This window comes from Archocentrus centrarchus, chromosome 21 (genome assembly GCF_007364275.1).
Source record: "Archocentrus centrarchus isolate MPI-CPG fArcCen1 chromosome 21, fArcCen1, whole genome shotgun sequence".
NCBI classification, from domain to species: domain Eukaryota; kingdom Metazoa; phylum Chordata; class Actinopteri; order Cichliformes; family Cichlidae; genus Archocentrus; species Archocentrus centrarchus.
The window spans coordinates 5541528-5562117 of record NC_044366.1 but is presented as its reverse complement, the minus strand read 5'-3'; the positions used below and the strand labels follow the sequence as shown (position 1 = coordinate 5562117).

General features: G+C 42.3%; 1 protein-coding gene across 1 annotated transcript in view; it reads left to right on the top strand.

Moving 5' to 3' along the window:
• slc4a3 (solute carrier family 4 member 3) overlaps nt 1–20590 on the top strand; it is a 62671-nt gene that overhangs the window by 12318 nt on the left and 29763 nt on the right. The window contains exons 2-5 of the mRNA XM_030758206.1: nt 2620–2794; nt 9187–9437; nt 9610–9797; nt 14079–14305. Coding sequence (XP_030614066.1) covers nt 2620–2794; nt 9187–9437; nt 9610–9797; nt 14079–14305 — 841 coding nt within the window. The remainder of the gene's footprint in view (nt 1–2619; nt 2795–9186; nt 9438–9609; nt 9798–14078; nt 14306–20590) is intronic.

The following is a 20590-nucleotide window of genomic DNA, read 5'->3' as shown; positions in this document are numbered from 1 at the left end:
TTATAAAACATTAGTTGATGTGGTATCAGCACTTGAATCTGATCTCAGCAAAAAGAAAGGAGGTTCTTGCTTGTTACATAATGTTTTTAACAAGATTTGTCATGTTTAAGCATTTTTGATGACCTGACTTTGATAGCAATGGGAAAAAAAATCCATGTGCATCTTCACTGCCATGTGGGGCAGGTGCAGAGCCAAAAAAAACAAAAAAAAAAATTTTTACCATAGAAAAGAGTTAATAGTTTTTATTGCATCTAATACTGTATGACATTTCAAGCCCACCTGCTCCTCATCAGACAATGAAACACAGGGCAGCACCATCAGAAGTCACCTGTGACTAGTCAGGGTCATGTGACCTATGTCAATAACATCCCATCAGAATCACATCTCAATCACCCTGGTTTTCTGTTTGCTGCTCATCTAAATGTTCCAGCATGTCAGAAGGTGCCTTAAAGGAAGCAGGAGGCTCAAACAGCTTGCTTCAGACAGATGATGAATTGGTCGACCACATGACCAGTGGTCTGATGCGCTACCGTTTTGTGGGTGTTTATTTTGCTAAAACATTATTGTAACATGAGCCAAATTGCTTTGCAATAGCCTAAATTAATTATTTAAATAAACAGTAATCCTAATTCACCTTGATCTCACCTTCATATCTGAGGCGACTGTACACAACCCAGGATGGCTTTCACTTAGTGTTTCCTGATCACTAACGCGAGTGCACTTAATCCTCTCATACAAGGCAAACTCATAGCACAGCCCCACATACGCCCTCCTGAACACTCGTCAGCAGCTGATGAATATTTAAATGCATCTCTGGCTCACCATACCACAAAATATAAAATATTAATATTGTAGTAGATGTCGGGCAGTTTTTAGAGTAAAGCTTAGAGAGGTGTTGATTGGGCCATTTTAATTGAAGCTTCTCCTCCTTGTAATGGTTCAAACCAGCCGCAGAGATTTTGAATTTTCATGAAATATATAAGAAATATAGGAGTCTATTCCTAAAATGTCTGTACTAAAGGAATATCAATTTTGGATTTGTTCTCCCTTTTTCAGTGTAGTAGTTCTGTTTTCCACTTGGGCATACAATACTGAAATATTAAAATATACAATATTTTAAATCACCTTGAATCACTGTAAGCCGCTGTCTGTGGTTCTGCTCCTGCTCATATAATGCCTCCCCCACCTGGGCTCGGGTTGCCCACCTCCTGTGTCCTTCTACCCTTTCTGGCTTCAAAGCTAACATGAAAGAGTTTTGAGTCACTTGCAGCAACCTAGCTTGAGCAGAAGTCCCTTCTCTGTAGTAAACTCACCCTAGAATATTGTACCCTGTTGCATTATGTGAGGACTATTAAATTTGGGGTCTTACACTGATGAACAATCCTCACCAGAGCAGGTGAAGGAAATGAGGAAATGAATGTGGAAATTGGCTCGTTGGAACACAGCACATTAAACGATGGACAAAATTAAGCTGGGCATGCAGTAAAAACAAGGCATTTACTGCTCGCTCAGTTTAAAAATCCCCCTTCCTTTTATTCTGCCTAGCTACATCTGTCTCAGCCTTGTGTAGATAGGTAGCTTGGATCATTAAATGCATCCTGTCCCTTCATCCTGCTGGTAATTAGGAAGTAATGGAGCCCTGGCACAGAGCAATCTGAGACCACTGAGCGGGAGCCAAAGTACGCACTGTGCCAGCACCAATCTGAGGCAGAGGAAGCAGCATGTGCCAGTGATTTTGACCTATCAGGAGCGCCAAATAGCTGAGGCAGGACACTCCCATCAGTCTCCACTGTCTCCAGGGGCTGTCTAGTGCATTAGTTCTTTGCTGCTTAGCACTTTGTTGTATTGATTTGATGTCCTCTATGCATGTAACGGACAATATACAGACACTGTGCGCCTATTCCGATGATGCAGGATTGTTTTAAAGTGTGTGTGTGTGTGTGTGTGTGTGTGTGTGTGTGTGTGTGTGTGTGTGTGTGTGTGTGTGTGTGGGCGGGGGGTGTTCTACAAGAAGCAAAATGAAATCTTTGGCCTGAATGCCAAATGGAAATGTAAGCAATAGAGTCAGTTTCTGATGAGCCAGTTTCCATATAAAACAATGACAAAAATGTGTTTGTTCTGCATTTATGCCAAATTAGCATTTTACTTTAATTTAGCATGAATGTTCTCCTCATGTGGCAGCTGCTTCTGATGAGCCAAGCTGTGTCATACTAAAGGACTCTCTCATTAGATTTCCATTCATATGAATGGGTGAGTGTGTCCAAACTTTTGACTTGTACTATATATACACAATATAGTAATCAAGGTAGCGCAATTGATGTAATCATGAAGTTAAAAATCCATGCAAGTGGTGGCAACTTTCTGCATTCTTCATTATTGCAGAACATCATCTATAGATTTTATAGCAAACTGGAAAACCCTCTTTTTAAAGTCGAGGTTCACTGACTGGGGCAAGATTAGGCTTTGGATATTTTGGATATTTGGGCTTTTTGTATACCAAATTGTACTATATCTCATACAACAGTGGCCCACACTTTGGGAACCACTGTCATACAGTTATTGCCGTGCATCTTTCATCCTCTTTTCTTTCATACTGGAACTATTTCTGCTGTCTTCCAGGTAAGGGTGGAAGAGGAAGACGAGGATGGATGTGTGGAGGAACAGGAGGAAGAAGAGGAGGAAGAGAGCTGGGAGAAAGCCCTGTCTGTGGAGCGCTTCGCCGACATCATCAGCGACTCCGCTTCAACCAGTGGAGACAGGATGGGCCGACACTACACTGAGAAAGACTTTGAGTGTAAGCAAAGCTGCCAGGTACACGTGTACGCATGATAGTATAGCTGCACTTACACAGCAAGTGTCACAAACTGTTTTGGTAAACCAGGGTCACACATAGGCCGCACTGACAAGAATGCATTTATTAATTTGACATTTGATATTTTTGATTGTCCTTATAATACTGACCAAAACTAATTTTCATTGGCATTGTAGTTTTTGTAGACTGGAAGGTTGATCTGTTGATACAAGGCAGGATGGAGTCATGCTTTCATGTTGTTCACACCAAATTCTGACCCTACCATCGAAATGCTGCAGCAGAAATCGAGATTCATCAGATCAGACATCTTTCCAGTTTCCTGTTGTGCGATTTTGGTGAACCCGTGTGAACTGCAGCCTCAGTTTCCTGGTCTTAGCTGATAGGAGCTTCAAGCATTTGCTTCAAGGTCCAACGTGTTGCAGGTTCAGAGACGCTCTTCTGCAAACCTCAGTTGTAACAAGTGGTTGTTTGCGTTGCTGTTACCTTCCTTTCAGCTTGAATCAACAAGGCGTTTTGACCCAGAGAACTGTCACTCACTCAATATTCTCTCGTTTTCTGTGTAAACCCCAGAGATGGCTGTGTGGGAAAGTCCCAGCAGATCAGCAGTTTCTAAAATACTGAGATCAGACCGTCTGGCACCAACAACCATGCCAAGGGCTAAACAAAGACAGCGTACTTGATTCAGATACTTCCATTTTCATGTAGTACACTCTGTACACTCTGTACTTGCATCTGAACTTTCATCATGTAGTGCTGCCTCAGAATCAAACATGGTTAGTTGGGTACTTACCAGAAGTAGTTAATAGATTGTGTGAAGCAAGCAAGTAAATAACATTTCTTTAGATAGCACGTTTCAAGACATGGAAACAGTCACAAAGTGCTTTTGCAACTTGTGCCTCTGTCCACACACTGAAGATGAAAATTTAAGATGCATCAACATTAAACAACACGACACGCCACAACATGGATTGATCTGCAGTGCTTAAAAAAACTAGCTTGTTGCTAGCTAGGTAGCACTGGTATCATCATCATCATCAGTGCTGCTGACATAGCCTCCTTCCACTGGCTGAAAATTATTTGTGATGTGTCTATGTGTTTATAATTGCACATGTACTGTAATCAGTGCTGATGCTGACCCTGTTCGTCATAGTTATGTTGAGAGCTCTAATCAAACACGGCGCCGTATACTGGGTATGTTGAGCGTAAGGGTGGATTAGTTTTAGAGAGCTGATAGATGCCACATGCTCTGAAACTGTATGTTAAACAAAAGCTCAAAGTTACTTTTAGTTATGTCTTTTTAGTGTCTTATAGGGAAGAGAATACGTCATCTGAGCATTGCACCATTTTTACTCTGCATGTCTGATCAGAAGAAGAAGGAAGAAGGTTTTTATTGCCATATGGGTGAACAGGTTCACAGCATTAGGAAATTGCTGCGGTACTTCGTGCTTACAGAAAAAAACAAATAAGTATAAAAACTATAAGACAATATACAAGTATACAAATTGCAAATATACAGAGATATTAGAGCTATAACTATAGCACAATATTACAAAATTACAAAATTACAAAATATACAGTGCAGAGACTAATTAAAAGATAAAAGAATGTAGACTATATTCCACTAATATGTACATCAGTGCAGTCAGACAGGTGCATGTAATGGAATTCAAAGCCTTAACTTAAGCAAACATTATTTGGTCCCAGGGCTGGGAGGCTGGGAGGTATATCTGCTTTTTTTTTTAGGTATATCCATTTACATCTCTACTCTGAGACTGTCCACAGAATCCCATCGCTCTCTGTCTTTGCATCTGTGTGCAGACCTCACCCTACTTGCTCTGAGGTTCTCCTCAAAGTTTCCAATTTATTTAGCGAATTTTCAAGCATCTTTTTTCAGAAGCGCACAGTTTCCATCAGCACACCAGAGCAGCCGCTTGGAAATAACTTGGAAGTGATTGCTGATTAACAGTGCAGTTTTAATCAGCCACCTTTCAATCACAATTTCATGGTTCCATTGTCTGATAACAGACACAGAAGAATATGTCTTTTGGCTGTATTCCGGCGCCGCGCGAGCAGGCAGCCAGTTTCAGCAGCTCCGCACTAATTCCGTGTTTTTTCTCATTTTGTTTTTGTGTTTCTGTATCTTCTGCTCTTTTTCCTCATGATGGAGCAGACTTTTTTCTGGAAAACTTTGTTTTTATTTACCCTTTTTATGGTGTTTATGTTTGGAGACTGCGAGAGTGGCCACGCTCCTATTGTTTACTCTCGGGACCAGCTGATCTCCATCGGGCGCTCCGCTGTGCCTACTCCTGCAGAACGACTCGATATTCCCCGCGAACTGAGAAGGAAGAGACGCGGGAGACGTGCGGGCATAGGTCGTCGTTGCCAGGGGAGAAGGTACAGGCCCGTCATCCCGTCCATCATCATGGGAAACGTGAGATCTCTTCCCAACAAAGTGGACGAGCTGGCGGCGCTAACGCGACATCAAAGGAGCCACCGGGAGAGTAGCCTCATGTGCCTGACGGAGACGTGGCTAACCGAGCTAACCCCGGACTCACACATAAACATGGACGGCTTTCATTTGATCCGTGCCGACAGAACCAAGGAGAGTGGTAAGAAGAGGGGCGGGGGTCTGGCTGTGTTTGTGAACGATAGATGGTGCAACTCCAGACATCTAACCATCAAAGAGACGCTCTGCAGTAAGGACATTGAACTGCTCGCTGTTAGCATGAGACCGCACTATCTTCCTCGGGAGTTTTCACATGTTATTGTGATAACTGTGTATGTGCCGCCCTCTGCTAACGCTGCTGCAGCCTGCGATGTCCTCCATGCTACTACCAGCAGACTCCAAACACAGCACCCACAGGCCCTCTTTCTGATCTCAGGGGACTTTAACCACGTCTCCCTGTCCTCCACTCTCCCCACCTTCACCCAGTATGTCACCTGCCACACCAGGAATACCAACACACTGGATCTACTGTATGCCAACATCAAGGAGGCATACAGATCATCACCTCTGCCTCCCCTGGGGGGCTCAGATCACAACCTGGTTCATCTCCAGCCTGTGTACAAACCCTTGGTACACAGAGAACCAGTTGTGACACACACAGTGAAGAAATGGTCTGAGGAGACTGAAGAAGCTCTGAGAGACTGCTTTAGCTCCACTGTGTGGGAAGAGCTTTGTGCCCCTCATGGGGAGGACATCGACAGCATCACGGACTGCATCACTGATTACATCAATTTCTGCGTGGAAAACACTGTGCCCACCAGGAGGGTACGGTGTTTTTCAAACAACAAACCCTGGATCAACTCTGAAATAAAGGCTCTCCTGAAGGAGAAGAAGAGAGCCTTTAGATCAGGAAATAAGGAGGAGCTGAGAGCCGTGCAGAAGGATCTGAGAAGGAAAATCAGGGATGGAAAAAACATCTACAGGAAGAAGATGGAGGACCAGCTACAGCAGAGCAACATCAGTGGGGTTTGGAGGAGTTTGAACTCAATTTCAGGCCACAAACCAAGCCCTAGGGTTGTGGGAGACTTAGAGTGGGTGAACAACCTGAACCAGTTCTTTAACAGGTTTGACCAGCCACCCACCCCTCCTCCAGCCCAGTCCCCCCTGCTGTCAGCCCCACCATCTTTAATGACTGCCAACCTTTCTTCTTCTTGGGACCTCACACCTCTCAGCTCTCAGCCATCACCCACCCCCTTCACTTCTGAGGACGCCATCTCACAACCCCCATCCCCCACCTCCATCTTGTCCCTCTCAACTCATCATGTGAGGAAGGAGCTACGTAAGATCAAGGTGCGAAAGGCTGCTGGTCCAGACGGCATCAGCTCCAGGCTCCTGAGGTGCTGCGCAGATCAGCTGTGTGGCATCATGGGATACATGTTCAACCTGAGCTTGAAGCTGGGGAAAGTACCACAACTGTGGAAGACCTCCTGTGTGGTACCGGTACCAAAGACCAAACATCCAAAGGATCTTAGCAGCTACAGGCCGGTAGCCCTGACATCGCATCTAATGAAGACCCTCGAGAGGCTGGTCCTCAACCATCTACGCCTCATGGTGTCGTCTTCGTTGGACCCGCTGCAGTTCGCCTACCGGCCTGGCATCGGGGTGGATGACGCCATCATCTACCTCCTGCACCGAGCTCTGACCCACCTGGAGAAGCCTGGAAGCACTGTGAGGATCATGTTCTTTGATTTCTCCAGTGCTTTTAACACCATCCAGCCAGGACTTCTGAGAGACAAGCTGGAACTGTCAGGAGTGGACCACCACATCTCCGAGTGGATACTGGACTACCTCACTGACCGCCCACAGTACGTGAGGACACAGGGCTGTGTCTCTGACAGGCTGGTCTGCAGTACGGGGGCCCCACAGGGAACTGTGCTGGCACCGTTCCTCTTCACCCTCTACACTGCAGACTTCTCCATCAACTCCCCACGCTGCCATCTGCAGAAGTTCTCTGACGACTCTGCCATAGTTGGCCTCATCACAGGTGAGGATGACTCAGAGTACAGACAGTGGACTCAGGACTTTGTGGACTGGTGCCAGCGGAACCACCTCCTGATCAACGCCGCTAAAACCAAGGAGCTGGTGGTGGATTTCCGCAGGCGCAGACCCACCACACGGACACCGGTGAACATCCAGGGAGTGGACATTGAGATAGTGGACTCTTATAAGTACCTGGGTGTTCACCTAAACAATAAACTGGACTGGACTCATAACACTGATGCGCTCTACAGGAAGGGTCAGAGCAGACTCTACCTGCTGAGAAGGCTGAGGTCTTTTGGAGTGCAGGGGACACTCCTGAAGACCTTCTATGACTCTGTGGTGGCATCAGCCATCTTCTATGCAGCAGTATGTTGGAGCAGCAGCTTGTCTACAGCTGAGAGGAAGAGGATAGACAAGCTCATCAGGAAAGCCAGCTCTGTCCTAGGATGTCCTCTCGACTCAGTGCAGGTGGTGGGAGACAGAAGGACTCTGACCAAAATAACATCACTGATGGACAAGGTCTCCCATCCCATGCATGAAACTGTTGCTGAGCTGGAGAGCTCCTTCAGTGACAGACTGCTGCATCCTAAATGCACAAAGGAGCGTTACCGCAGATCCTTCCTCCCAGCAGCTGTAAGACTTTATAACCATCACTGCTCCCAACAAAAACCACAATAGCCTACACAATGTAGGATAATATATAATATACTGTAAATAGTCCGGCCTGTTAAGGTTCAACACACAGGCACATCATGTACATTGTATATAGTGTTATTATTAGTAGTATTAAGGTTAATCTTGTTTGTTGATTTTATATATATTCTTTTCTTAATAGTGTAAATTATTATATCTTTATTTATATTTATAATAACTGCGGCTGCTGTTACACCCAAATTTCCCCTCTGTGGGACAATAAAGGCTGTTTCTTCTTCTTCTTCTTCTTCTTGTATTAAAAAGCACGTGTGCACACAGAGAATAGGAGAGAACCAAATATAAAGAGCTCACACATCCTGACATGAGGCAAAATGCAAATATAATGCAGCTAACATGGATATGCTATTTAGCTATTTCCAAGTGTTAGAGACCGACAATTTTCAGGAAGAGACTCCTGTTTCCATTTTAGTTTAATCACATCTGTGTTATCTCATATATTGCTAGGAAAGGTAGAAAACACTGTGACATATTGTGTATACCCTTTCAGCCAAAAAAAAAAAAAAATTCTAAGGTATGATTTTTGGTCCATGTCACTCAGCTCTATTTGTTTCTGTACACCAGGGTGTGTGTTAAAAACTATAAAAGCCTCCCCTGATGACACTGCTGTCATCCATGACTTACTATTTGCAGAATCAGTTTACACTGAAAATGGTATTCCACTTCATTTGGGACACCTGTTCAACTACGCGTTAATGCTCTAATTTAATCTAATCTAATCAACCAATCACATGGCAGCAACTCGGTGCATTTTGACATGAAGACATGATCAAGACTACCTGCTGAAGCTCAAACTGAGTATTAGAATGGGGCTTAGACACTGATGAGCTGCTGGGATTTTCCCACACAACCATCTTCATGGTTTACAGAGAATGGTCTGAAAAAGAGAAAATAACCAAAATCAAAATCTATGACATGAAGAATAAAGAGAGTACTGATGGAAAAACGGGGTCAAGGCATACCTAATGAAGTGGTCAGAGAGTGTAGTTTCAAAACTAAAGGGCAACTGAACAGTAATGTGCCACCTATTCAGAGAAACATCAGCTACTTGCATAGTCATTCACATCACAAAGGGACAAGGCATTGCACAGGATGTGGAATTATCTGCTCAATTAACTGATATGAAGAAACCATTTGATATCGTGGCCGGCCTTTGACTTTATTTTTTTAAACACAGATCACAGACACACGTTTCACCACATGCACCACCCTTTGTCCACCCACCTGCCTGCGCCCCAGCGTTTACGGAAGAGGGTGCACAGCATGGAGAAGAGGCGCAAAAAGAAGCGGAGGAAAAAAAAGACCTCACTGCCGCCCTCTGATGTTACACCCACCATACACGAGGTAGACGAGGAAGAGGCGGAGTCTGAGACCGAAGGGCAAGGGGCGGCCGCCACTCCAACGGAGCCGCCTGAAATCCAGCCACAGGTAAAATACGACTTAGACGGTTTAAAGTATGCAAAATGCACTCAGGTACCTGAGCTGCTGATAAGGTGGTCATGGCGTGAATGCTTGAATCACAAAAAATATTGATGGTTTTGATAGCCTGTAACCACGTCTGCACATGCCTCCCCCTCATTGATCCTCCTCTTTCTCTCAGTTTAGTTTGGGGACCCAAGAGGACTTGGAGGAACCCCTTCACCACACTACCGTCCACACGGAAAACGAAGAACAACCTTTGTCGAGGAAAACCGCACTGACTCTGATAAAGGGAGCGGCTCATAACGGGGGCGTTGCTGTTACTGGACAGAATGATGAGCTGGATGCAGAAGAAGCAGCAAGCAGCAGGTGGGGTTTAACAACATCCGAGTCCTCTCTGCTGTCCAAGTGGTTTTAAAATGCGAGAATGTGTTAGTGACACATCATTTCAACATTTCTGGGACACTCCTGTATTATGTTGTTTTTTTTTTAAATATTAGAAATGAATCAAATGACTGGATGCAATGCGTATGACAAACCTGACTGCATATCCTCTCATATCCTATCCTATCTTCTACTGAGTCTCCCCTAACTGGTGCTTTGCACTCCAGTTTGCCATGTTATTCTCCCTGCAGAGGGATAATTAGCTAATACACTGAAACAATGAGCCTCTTTACGAGTTAGAACCCAAATAACCAGAGGCTTGTTTTGGAAAATAAAGATGGCAAACATTAACAATTTTACATGCTCTGTGCCTGCTTCGTTTATAATTAGGCCTCCATGTGGCTGTAAAAGTATCCATATAATTTGTTTCATATGTTTCAGGGTTTCTGTTGCTACAGCACATTCAAAAGTTTGTTGTTAAAAAAAAAAAAAGCACAAACATTTAGCACAAATTTAGAATCCTCAAAGGTCCCATATTCTACCACTCCCCCTGAAGTTAACGTGGTGCGTTTAAATCAGTGGTTCACAGTAGGTCTGTTGTTTGACGACAGGAATAGAAAAAAATTTATTCAGCTGTATCAAAAATGCAGCGTAAGCAGACACACCCAGTACACCCTTAAAGTTTCCACCCTCACCATGACATTTTCCCCTGATCTCAGACCTGTGCATGTGTGATCAGAGCTAGTTATTATGCCACATTAGTGCATATGGTTGTAGTGCATATGTTAGTGTCCAGAGTCAAGTATGTGAGGGTGGTGCGGGACATGTAGGAGGACAGCGAGACAGTGGAGAGGCTGGAGCTGGTGTGACAGATGGGTGCAAGGTGAGGGTGGGATTACTGCACATTGGGGGTCTGCTCTGAGCCCCTTCTTTTTTGTGATGGGCAGGCTGACAGATGAGGCCCGGCAGGAGTCTCTGTGGACTGTGATGTTCGCAGACAACATTGTTATCTGTAGTGAGAGCAGGGAACAGGTGGAAGAGAGCCTGAAGAGGTGGAGGTATGCTCTGGAGAGAAGAGGAATGAAAGTAAAAGCAAGCCAGAATACGTGTGTGTGTGTGTGTGTGTGTGTGTGTGTGTGTGTGTGTGTGTGTGTGTGTGTGTGTGTGTGTGTGTGTGTGTGTGTGTGTGTGTGTGTGTGAAATAATAAAATAATGTTAGCTTAAAACCATCTGTTGGTGATCAGCCAGGATGGTCTCAGGTCTGACCTGCTGAAAATCAGTAGCACGAGGTGATATGTAGACGCTGATTAATTTTGTTCTCGTGAATCTCATCAGAAGAGGATTTATTTTGTTAGCTTTATTTTTATGAGCAATGTTGTGTTGCATTGAGTTTTAGTAGCGAAACAATAACAGACCTCTCAGGTGATGTGTAGTAGGCACTGATCAACTGATCATCAGTTATTTATTTATTTTTTTACTGTGGCTTCTAGGTTTAAGGAAAGTTACTTTTTGTTATTGTTTTGCAAGGAATAAAGAAATAATTTGTTTTAGTTACATAAATCATCATTTGATCCAGAAATAACAATTTCATACAGTATATGCAAATGAACTGAACCGAAATTCACCAAAACGTGGCTTCCGAACCATGATGCTGAGATTTTTGGTGGCAGTGACCAGAATGGGCAGGATTAGAAATGAGTACATTAGAGGGACAAAGAGAAAGTTAGAGAGACAAGGCTCAGATGGTTTGGACATGTGCAGAGGAGGGATAGTGGAAATATTGGACAAAAAATGTTGAAGATGGAGCTGCCAGGCAGGAGGAAAAGAGGAAGACCTCAGAATATTCATGGATGTAGTGAAGGAGGACATGCAGAGGGTTGGTGTGACAGAGGAGAATTCAATTCAATTTTATTTATATAGTGCAAAATAACAACAGTCCCCTCAAGGTGCTTTATATTGTAAGGTAAAGACCCTACAACAGTTGCAGAAAAAAAAATCTAACAATTAAAACGACCCCCTTTGAGCAGCACTTGGCTACAGTGGGAAGGAAAACTCTCTTTTAACAGGAAGAAACCTCCATCAGATCCAGGCTCAGGGAGGGGCAGCCATCTGCCGTGACCAGGTGGGGTGGGGGGTAAGGGGAGGGAGACAGGACAAAAGACATGCTGTGGAAGCGAGTCAGAGATAATCCAGGTCATTTGGGCCTTTGTCTTTAAGACATTCCTGCAGTTTAACTAATTGGTGTGTGTCATCTGGCTTCATGGATAGCTGTTTCCCGTGAAAATTAATTCGATGTTCAACATTTGTTCCGCATGACTTTTCTCCCAGGTTGTTCGCACCCCGCCTGTCGTGACCCTGCGCCCCACCAGTGGGACACGTCCCACAGTTTGAGAAACACTGCTCTAACCTCTGTAATAAAATGTTATGGTCAATAGTATTGAATGCTGGACTGAGGTCTAGCAGGACAAGAACAGAGATGAGTCCACTGTCAGAGGCTGTAAGAAGATCATTGGTAACCTTCACTAATGCTGTTTCTGTACTGTGATGAATTCTGAAACCTGACTGAAACTCTTCAAATAAACTGTTCCTCTGCAGATGATCAGTTAGCTGTTTTACAGCTACTTTCAAGAATTTTTGAGCTAAATGGAAGGTTGGAGATTGGCCTATAATTAGTTAAGACAGCTGGGTCAAGTGATGGCTTTTTAAGTAATGGTTTAATTACTGCCACCTTCAAGGCCTGTGTTACATAGCCCAGTAACAGAGATAGACTATGCTAGGATGCTTGGGATAGGATGAGATGGAGGTAGATGATTTGCTGTGGTGAACCTTAAAGGGAGCAGCTGAAAGAAGAAGACGACGCTAACATGGTTATTCCTGTGTAGACAGTGTCGTCTGAAGTATTTTAAGAGTGGTTTCAGTTTCTTCACAATGAGCTGTCCAATCACAGCTTAAGCTATCTATGTAGAAAGATGGGGAAATTCTTACTAGCTGGAAGAATGCCAGCAATAAGAGCTCCTACTTTATTCTCAAAGTTTATAAAAATCTCATCACCCTATGAAAGTGGATTTTCAGGATATGGGACCTTTAAGCCGCTGTTGGGGATGTTTTGACTTTGGGTGGCATACTTTAATACACAACAGTTGCTATCACAACAGTAGCTCTATTTTGGTCTCCACCAACTCGAGAACATGTCTTTTTTTTTCTTTTTTTTTTAGTCGCTAGACACTGAGCTATCATCACGAGCTAGCTGCTAACATTGTCTGCAGGCTGTCTGATGCTGGACAGGCAGTGGTGTGTTCATTAGAGTTTTCATCGCTGGAAACAGGCCATTCAAGCAGTGAGAGGGAATTAAAGCTATGGGCCATAAAACCGAAATCAAATGCTAAAAGATTCTAAAACACTGTGTCGTTAAAGGGAGATACAGAGCTGAGATTAGCTGTAGGATTGCCACTGTGAGCAACTTCTTTCACATTACACCCAGGCTTTTATTAAAGCATGAGCCACTTAATGATGCAGCTTTAACAGATTTTTGTTATCAGTTTATCCCTTACTGCTGTTTGTTTTACCAGGCAGAATTCACTGGAAATGAAGCCTTTCACAGGAGTATGTTGCTGGTTACATTCTCATAACAACGGTCATAATGTAGCATTTTTTTCAAGTACAAATTTGTTAAAGATGATTAGAAACTTTCATTTAAGAACTGATGGTTCCAGCTGAATCCTTCATTTTGGTAGACCCATCTGGCTAGCTAACACATACAGTAGAACCATCAGAATATGAATTATTTGGTGAGGCTCTGAATAATGTATGGAGTTTGCTGTTGGGAGGTCAGGGGCGCCATGGCAATTCAAGTGCTTGTCTCCGCTAATGCCTGGCTGGATAAAAGCACAGAAACAAGCATCATGCCTGAGCCATGCAATGTTTCATTGCTGTGTTTGAGTGAGCACAGCTGAGGATGACTCAGAGGCTTGGAGAGGAGAGCCAGGCCTGCTGCTGTGTTTTAAAGCCCTCTGTTGGTGAAGTAATGGCAGTGCAACCGAGAGCAAAGGATGCTCAGCATTTAACAAAGTTGAATTTTAAAAACTATACTAACAATATATAATGTAATGCTTTAAGTTTGGTTTCTGGATTACATCACTGTTCAAATTTTATAACCCAGGAGTCAACAATTTTAAAAAAAAAGTGACAGCTGAAGTTCTTTCCTAATGTCATACAATCAATTAAGGAAAAAATTTCATAAGCCTAACTTATTGTGCTCTTTGTCAGTGTTCCCTCAGAATCAGATCCCCCAAGTTCATCCACACCCCACGGCTGGTTCCGGAGGAAGCCCGTCCACCATCGTCTGCCGGGCGCCCAGCGAAGCAACTATGACCTGCGGGAGCGGATCTGCATTGGCAGCATGACCGCTCTGGAGACCGCCGTCTACCAGCAGGTGCCCACTGACGAGGCTGAGGCCCAGATGTTGGTCAGCGCTGATCTGGATGACATGAAAAGTAAGAAAGATACATTATAAAGGTTGTTCGTGTGATACACAGCAGCACTTTGGGAAGGATGTGTTTGTGCTGGATTGAACCATACTGTTTATTTCTGTTGTTCTTAACACCAGTGACATATATCTACAAAAGCTGGGGCGCTGTGCAAAATGTAAATGAAACAGAATGCAATGATTTGATTTGATTTGCAAATCTGATAAATCCATATTTTGTCACAATAGAACATAAAAAAACATATAAAATGTTTAAACTGAGAATATGTACCATTTTAAGGAAAGTATTACATTATTTGAATTTGATGGCAGCCACGTGTCACAAACGTTGGGACGTCTGGACCGCAGACGGGCCAGTTCAGTACCTGTACTCTTCCACTATGAAGCCATTCTGTCGTATTCGATGCAGGATGCAGTTCAGCATTGTCTTGCTGAAATATGCCAGGGCTTCCCTAAAGACTGGATGGGAGTTTTCCACTTTGCTTCGGACAGCGATGTTTCTGGATCATGTTCACATATTTATTTGTCCTCTGCATGACAGACCTTTAACCTGCATTTGTGGATGGCACAGTGTTCACAGACAGGGATTTCTGGTCCCTGAGCCCATGCAGTGATTTCTATGACTGAATTGTGCATCCAGGATTTTCAGCTTTGTGTAGATGATGTAGATGATGAGATATTTAAAGTCTTTGCAAATTTAAGGTGAAGAGCATTATTCTGACATTGTTTCACAATTTGTAAACACAGTTTTTTGCAGATCGGTGAACTTCTGCCTGTCTTTACTTCTAATAAACCCCCCCTCACTAAGATGCTCTTTTAAACTCAGCCATTTTACTGACCTTCTCAAAATAAAGCTAATTAGTTGTAAAATGCTCCTCCAGCTGTTTCTTTTTGGTACTGTTTACTTTTCCAGTCTTTTGTTGGCCTCGTCCCAACATTGAGACGTGCCGCTGACATCAAATTCAAACTGAGCTAATATTTTTCATGAAATAGTAAAATGTCTTATTTTAAACATTTGACATGTTTTCTGTGTTTTCTATTGCAAATAAAATATGGGTTTATGAAAATTACAAGTCATTGCATTCTGTTTTTATTTACATTTTACAGTGTCCCAACTTTTTGGAATTGGGGTTGTACTGTGTGTGTGTGTGTGTGTGTGTTTGAGATAATTTGCTGAAGTACTGAGCTACTTGTCACCATGATAATCATCAGCGTAATCAACACTGACAAAAGAAACCAGTTGAGATTTTTTTTTACTATTTCCTGACACTTTATCATACTATATTTGAAAATACAGTTTGGTCCAAAAGTTTTTGGATAATGAAACATTTTTTATAAGTGGTGAAACCAGTGTTAATTTTGACAGCAAATTCTGATTTAGTTTTAGTCATAATTTAGTCATCTGAATAGTTTTAGATTCAGTCGACTAAAATATAAAGGCTGTAAAATGTAAATGCTTTTTCTTCAGTTCCCTTGAATTAGTCACTATGCACACTTACACAAAATTAAACATTTATTAAAAGTTATGGAATATTATTAATGTTTGAAAGACCAATACACACACACAAACATATTGAACAAACAGCATCTTTATTTACCTGACCTTGTTTATTGAGCACAACAATGAAATATTGATGGGTAGGCCTCCTCTGCCTGAAAACGTGATATGCATAACAAATTGCATATTACGTTCTTTATAAAACTGAGTACCATAAAAGCAGCAGTGCCATTAGTTCAAAAATAAACCTCAAACATAACAAAATAGCTAATGTATTAATAAGTGTGGCCTTCCCGGGTTTAGATCAAATTTGTGCAACTGTACGTTTGATTGGACGTGTTCATAACTTGTCCCGCCCTGTCACAAAATTAAATCAGTTCTGATTGGCTGTCGTCCCCACCAAGCATTTTCGTCTCGTTTTTCATTAGTTGACAAAAGTGTCAATTAATTTCATCATCGTTTTTATCCTTTTAGGTAGTTTTTAATTTAGTTATCGTCGAAATTAACACTGGGTGAAACAAAGATTAATTTGTGCCACGGTAAATGAAATTACTCTTGAACCTCTAAGAATGGGGGACCATGGCTGTAATTTCTGAAAAATAAAGCTTGAGTCACTTCTCGTGTGGTGGTGCACAGAGGCAGAATTACTAAAACAAAAAAAACCCTGTGCACTGTAACTGTAAATGTTAGTTACAAATGACACAGAACCAAATGCATAAAAAAAAACACCCCACCTGTGAACTTGTTCAGGCCTCATCTCATCTTGTTCCCATTTTTACGGCAGTTTGTGTTCCTTGAACAGAAAAGCAACGTGGCTGCTCTTATTCACACAAGAACATCTCTAATTTTCTGAGCTAAACTTCCAGCTGGAAAATGGGCTTCAGACCACAATTCAGATGCCTGGAGAAAGGCATCCTACACCAGCCTCAGTGGAGTGGAGCATAAAATAAAAATAAAAAAAAAAAATTATGGAGGTCTGTAGTTTAACATGGAGCATTATTTATTCTTTTTTTTTTTAGACTAATGAGGAAAATTTACTGAAATGTCTTGATATGTACATTTGTATTAAACTCCCTGATTTTACAGTTGTTGACACACGCACACTAAAAACATTAGAATCCATCCTGAACAACTCCCTGTGGCGGCTGTAGCACAGGAGGCGGAGCAGGTCACCTACTAATCGGAAGGTTGGTGGTTGAATGGGTGAATGAGGCATGTTGTATCAAAGTGCTCAAAGTAGAGTAGAAAAAACGCTATATAAGAAGACCACTTTACAGCATCTTTATGGAACAAAAACACATCAGTGCTGGAAAATTTCTCTCTCTGTTCACTGTGAAACAGCCATCAGGCGTTTCAGTTCTCATACCAATAACAGATGAGCTATGCCAGACATATGGAATTCCCTCTGGGATCAATAAAGTTTTTCCTACAATGCAGCTTGTTGTAATAGTGCTGAAAATAAATTTATTGGTGCTTTTAGTATTTTGTACTGGACTGCATTATAAATGGTGATGCTCCATATCTCTTGTATGTGTGTATAAGGTGTTTTTTTTTTGTTTTTTTTACTATTTTTATTATAATTTTATTAGTATTTTGCCCACATCATGTAGACAAAAGACTTTGAAACTTCTTTTAATACTGTGGCAGCATACAGTGCAGTAATTGAGAGAATGATTGGAGGGAGGCTAAGGGCAGGAGGATGAAATCTGGTGGAGAGGAAATTGGTAATAGTGTGGAGGGGTACGGGAGGAGTGCCGCTAGCTGAGGTAAGTCAGCCTGCAGGCTGCTGGAGCAGCAGCAGGAGGGTGTGGTTGGCCATGGCCGTAACAATGAGCAAACGAGTGAGGAGGTAAGTGAGGTCTACAGTAAAATGATGCAGAAACCTGTTGAAACCTGCGTGTGTTAGAAATGCTTGAACGAGGATCTGTTTTCAGGCAGCTGTGGTACTGTGTCTGTTATTAAATGCAAGTCTAATAGGGTGTTTGTATGTGTTGGTGTGTTGTGCTCTACAGATTGATATGATTGTTGGGCATGTTACAAAAACTGCTGTTTTATGTAGTCACTGGTGCTGAGGAAAAGCTTTGGAGCAGGAGAATGGTAGATGGTTGTCTTCATCTCTAAAAGCACCTTCTGAGATGACTCAGTTTTTCTTATCACCCACGCCACAACAATGATGTGGGGGGAGGGGGGTGGGGGTGGGGTGCCTTTATCTATTGTGGTTGTTATGCATCAGCTATGCTTCACCAGTTCTCCATAAGACCTCTGTGCTAACTGCCCAGTCAGTGTATTCAGATAATAAAAAAATACATTTACATGCATCAGTGCTCTGATCTGAGCATACATGGATACGACTTGAGTTTTTTGGCAGTGTGTACCTTGCAGTAAAGGTAAACTCATTGTCAGCATGCATTTCTACCTGACAGAGAGCTGGAGACTTTTCTCTTGATCGTATCTTCAGTGTTGCTGAAGACATAATAACACCAGCTGCTTTGACTACAGATTAAATGATTAAATAGAAGCCTGTTTCCCTCTCATTAAGTGACTAAATATAGCCAGAAATAACACGACATTTTTGATGACATAATAATGATGTGGAGGTTGGCTTTGTCGCCCTCTGCTGGCTCTGAGAAGTATTTCAGCACACTTGTTTGCTGTGCTTTTTAAATGGTTTATAAATAGGTAGGTAGATAAATAGATCTAAAATATTAACTGTTGCTTGTGTTTATTGTGTAAATTGCATTTTTTTTTTTTTTTTACGTTCAACATAGGGAACCTGTGCAGGTGTATTCAATAGGCAACAAAAATATTTATGTTTTAAAAACACATCCAATGTCAAAGTCTGACATTTAAAATCACATAGTTGCACAGATCTAATATACTTCTGACCTTGTAGTTTAATACAACCTACCCAGTGGATCATAACAATGTGCTTGCATTGGGTCCTGTAATTAAAAAAAAAAAATAAAAAGGAAAATTTTACCACAAAGTGTATTTTATTTCAACAGTGTTATCCCGGCTTCTTTTAACCCAGAAAGCCTTTTGTAACATTTAATAACTGCATTTCTTCACTGAAGCCCAACACTGGCACATTTTGCTGATTTGGCCCCATCACGGACATCCCACACATCCTGTCTCATGAAACCGACCCACACAGCTCCGAGCCCCCCCCCCCCCCCCCCCCCCCCCCCCCCCCCCGTATGCACTGTTAAAAATAACAAACACAAAACATGGAGGACAGAGAAATGACACAGTTGACTCATCATCTCTGCACATGCAGGCTGCTCCTGTAATAATCTCTCTGTAGTCATTCACTTATATGTCACCACCCATTTTAATCTGTTGAGAATGAAAAATGTGTAATTTGTAGCACAGTTAGAGAAGTAGATACAGTATGAGCTACACTTATTTGTAGCATCACTTTAGAGGGGCAACTCCGTGATTAAATGCTCAGAGTTAGCAAAAAGAAACAATAAGCAATATTGAAACAATAAAAGGTGAGAAGAGAGCAGGTTTTGGAGGCAAAAGCTTGTACGGCCACAAAAATACTCTCTCTCCGAGCACCACGGGGCTTTAATTAACAGAAGCCTGCAGTCGATTCCCCTTCAATGTCGACCCTGCCCCTGGCCTTTCCTGCTTTCCCAGAGCAGCGTAATCATTGACTGTTTAGGACCCATCTAGAAACAGAAAAACAGGGCATCGGATTTGCAGTGGGTGATGCTTCACATGGATTGGCCACATATATCACTAGTGTATGTTCCTCTGTTACGTTTTGGTAGTTTGCAGTTCAAGCGCACTCACAGTTAGGTGTTAAGACGTGATGTGAGTTGGTTTTATTAAGCGGGACAAGTTTGCATGAAGCCACACTCCCAAAAACAAGTCCAGATGGGAGTGGACACTTTAACAGGTAATCTGTTAACAGCACGCAATTTTATGAATACAGATGCAGCCAGTTAATTTCAACATTGACCAACACAGGCCACTGATAAACATACGTGTAATCTAATAAGAAAAATAGTACACTAAGCATACTGTAGGTTTTACTCATGCGAAACAGCATGGCATGGTCTTGGAGGTGGGAGCAGATGTTCTCTCTGTAAATCTGACAGCTCAGGGAGAGTGTGGGATCTATCCAGAAAAGGACTGCTTTATGACAAACTTTATCATAAACCTGAAATCTATTTAATAGCTGCAGGATATATAGAAGCACACAAAACCTTGTTTACTGTCGGATCCTGATCGAGCTGCATGCTAACCAAGCTGCTGCTGCTGTTCCACGTGCGTTAATAAAAGTATATCTTTCATTTTTAGCTCGGCTGTCTCAAAGGAAACGATCTCACCTAGAGTTTTCAAATTCACATCATAGGTGCATCTGCTAAACATCTCGGACGAGATGTTTAGCAGATATTATAAGCTTGTTATTTAAAGCTTAAAATATCTGAATCTGTGCTTCTGATATTTAGAGATATTCCGATATTTAGAGGCTGTGAAGTTAATACTCAAGGCATTAATGAGCCCTCTGTTAAGTATGGTGATTAATTAAGTAATACTGGCACTTGAACTTCCAGATAATAGAGAGAAAACAGGGGAGATTAACTGCATTGCAAATAGGAGTCCCTGCACATGGTGATAATCGTTGACCGACCTGTGACTGCTGGCGTTCATGAGATCAGTGTCTTCTGCAGCAACACGTCATACAACCCTTGAAGTGCTGCTGTTTTTTAATAATGTTTGAAGGTATGCTTGGTGGAAATCTTGCAGTATGAAGATCGCAGTTGGATTTTAAATAGCGTTCAC